The 2,869-nt window shown below is 63.2% G+C and overlaps 1 protein-coding gene across 1 annotated transcript; it reads right to left on the bottom strand.

Moving 5' to 3' along the window:
• Positions 1-398: 398 nt before the first annotated feature.
• Positions 399-2,228, bottom strand: TMEM158 (transmembrane protein 158). The gene has a single exon (XM_054482617.2). The coding sequence runs from the start codon at positions 1,959-1,961 to the stop codon at positions 1,059-1,061; it is 903 nt and encodes a 300-aa protein (XP_054338592.1). The 5' UTR covers positions 1,962-2,228; the 3' UTR covers positions 399-1,058.
• Between the last annotated feature and the right edge of the window lie 641 nt (positions 2,229-2,869).

The raw sequence follows: 2,869 nt of genomic DNA, 5'->3' as shown, positions 1-2,869 counted from the left end.
AAGCATATGAAAAAAAATCTACATGCCTTTTAAAGTGAGTCATTTTCGTGAAAGCCATCCAGCTCAGAGGAACTATTGATTTTACCATTTTGATGCTTGCCTGGGTGTTTTGCAGAGCTTGGAACAGTCAGCAAAAAGTTAAATCATATAAAACTGTGTTTGCCACCGTGACAGGTGGGGGGTGGATGGGAACTGGGGGTCAGTGTGGTGAGATGCAAGACAATCGCCATCAGGGCAAATAATACGGTTTCCATGTATCTCTCACAGCCAGGTAAAGGAGACAGAAGCAGCCCTTCTCTAACTTTTCCGAGATTCCCTCGCTCAGGTTTAAGGGTAACGTCTTGCAATTCTGGGATTCCCTTTCCCAAATCAAATAAAGAAAAAGCTACATACACATCTCTGGAGGAAAATGTCTGTATTAAAAGCCAAAAAACCACATAAGTACAAGAAGAAACGCCCACCAGGCCACGTCACTGGATAGATCAACTTGGAAAAGGTTCATAAAGTTCATTTTCAGCGGTAACAATATATCGGTGTTAAATCCTTCCCATGCCCTCCCCCCAATTTTAAATAAATTAAAAAACAACAAATTTCAAATACAACTATGTTCAGATACAAAGAGCTTCTCTTACTACAGCAATAGCAATTTAATCTTTTTGTTTTGTATTTTTTTACTAAAACTTTCATTTAAAACAGTTATTAAATATATAAAACAAATACACAGGATTTGGTCATTTTCTGCCATGAATATAGGGCACGTGGGTGCGGGGAGGGAGTCGGGCAGGGGGATGCAATAGAGGGGAAAGGGCCCCATTTCCCTCCTCTCCGTCTTCGGAGCTGCGATCCCACCCTCAGTCCAAGGGCTTAAACATCTGCTTTTCGGAACTGGAAGCGCAGCACAAACCTTGCTTTTCAAAGGCGCTGGGGCCTCTCGGCGGCCCCATCTCGGGAAGAGGAACTAACGATAACTACAGCACGAAGCACACCGGCCGAGTCTCCGGCGGGAAAGGCACCCGCGCGCGCGGACACAGGACGGACACAGGGAGGAGCGGAGCGGGTCACTTGGTCGCCACCCCTGAAGTGACGGCCGCGGCGGCGGCGGCAGCGGCGGCGGCGGCCGCGGCTGCGGTGGTCCCTGCGGGCACTGCGGCGGGGGTGGCTGCGGTGGTGCTGGCGGTGGTCCGGCGCTGCTCCATACCGTTGGGCAGGAAGCCGGCGATGATGGGCACCGGCCAGATGAGGGCGGCCACGCTCCACACCACGATGACCAGGGTCATGAAGCAGGCCACCAACGTGGACTCAATGGGCTTACGGTTCAGTCGCCAGCCCGGCTCGCCCTGCAGCTCCTCCAGGCTGAAGTCTAGGCAGCAGAAATGCAGCGGCTCGCCCTGCAGCCACAGCTGCCCGGGCGGCTCGGCCGCGGGGTAGGCTGGCAGCGCGGTGGGCGCCCCGGCGGTGGCGGCGGCGCTGGGGGCGGCGGCGGGCCGGAGGCGGCCGGTGCGGCGACCGCGCACCCAGCCGCAGCCCACGCAGAGGCGCAGGTCCTGCTGCGCGCCGCCCGCCGCCAGCCCCAGGTGCTCGATGAGCAGCGGCGGCCCGACGCGGTGGAAGGCGGCGGCGAAGAAAGCGCGGCCGTGAGCGTTGGTGGAGAAGAGCAGTAGGTCGCACTGGAAGCCCCGCGGGCGGCCCCAGCGCACAAGCAGCGAGCTCAGCATCTGCCGCTGCACGCTGATGTTGCACGGCGCCGCCGCCGCCGCCGCCGCCTCCTCCGGGCCCGGGCGCTCGGGGGGCCCGGGGGCCGCCGAGGCCAGCAGCCGCGGGGCGATGGGCTCGTCCGCGGAGGACGCGTTGACTGAAGCATTGGAGGGCACCCCGAGGAGGCCGGGCGCGTCCGCGGCCCCGCCGCGGACGGGCGGCAGCGGGCAGGCGGCGGCCAGCAGCGCGGCGAGCAGGGGCAGCATGGCCTGCGGCGGGCGCCTACGCGCGCGAGGCCGGCGGCGGCTGCATGGCGAGCGGGCGACGGGCCGGCGAGCTCACGGTGGGACCGCGCGAGCCGGCGGCCGGGCGCAGTGCGGGCGCGCCGGGCGCCTGCCAAGCCCGCGGGGGCGGCGCGGAGGCGGTGGCGGCGGCGGCGGCTGGCTGGGCGCGGGGATCCCTCCAGACCCGGTTGCGTCTGGGGTTCCCCGCCGCCCCCGGCGCCGGGGCCCTTGGACAGCCGCGCTGCTCTGCGGGGCCGGGTGCTATCCCAGAGCAGGATTCCCCGGCTCGGCTCCGCCTCCCGCGTGCCCCGCCCTGCCCCGCCCTCCGCCAGCGGGGCTCGGGGACTCAGGGGAGGGCGGGGTTCCACGCGCCGGGGCTGGGAGAGGAATCGCCGGGGCGGGGCTGGGTGTGGGGGCGCGGCGGAGAGCGGATCGCCGGGGGTGCGTGCGGGCGGGCGGGGAAGCCTGCGGACGCGCCCTGGCGTCCCCGCGCTCCGGGTGAATCGCGTTCTCAGAGGGAGGCTCCAGGGCCCAGAGACCATCCCTTTGTCAGGCCTGAGGGGAGCTTGGCTGTCTCGCCTTAGCGATACCGAACCTCCTTTGTTTTACAGAAGGGGAAACTGAGGTCGAGAGAGGGGAAAGGGCCTCGCTAGGCCAACTCATGAGCCAGAAACAACTCCGCGCCACTAGCTCTTTCTGCCTTTTTACGGTGTCTCTTACCTCAAATCTGTAGAGTTTGGCTGCTTTTTAATGGCTCCAACACAGCAGACTCACTTGGGATTCTCCTCGCAGCAAGCGAGGAAAATTCCAAGAACTCTGTGGAGTTTCGAGTGGAGAGTGACTGGTTGGGGGGAATGTGAGCCCTGAAGCCCTGCCGCCTGGGGGTCCCG

Source organism: Pongo pygmaeus, chromosome 2 (assembly GCF_028885625.2).
Source record: "Pongo pygmaeus isolate AG05252 chromosome 2, NHGRI_mPonPyg2-v2.0_pri, whole genome shotgun sequence".
Taxonomy (NCBI): Eukaryota; Metazoa; Chordata; class Mammalia; order Primates; family Hominidae; genus Pongo; species Pongo pygmaeus.
The sequence above is the reverse complement of the archived record's forward strand: the minus strand, read 5'-3'. Positions and strand labels throughout refer to the sequence as shown.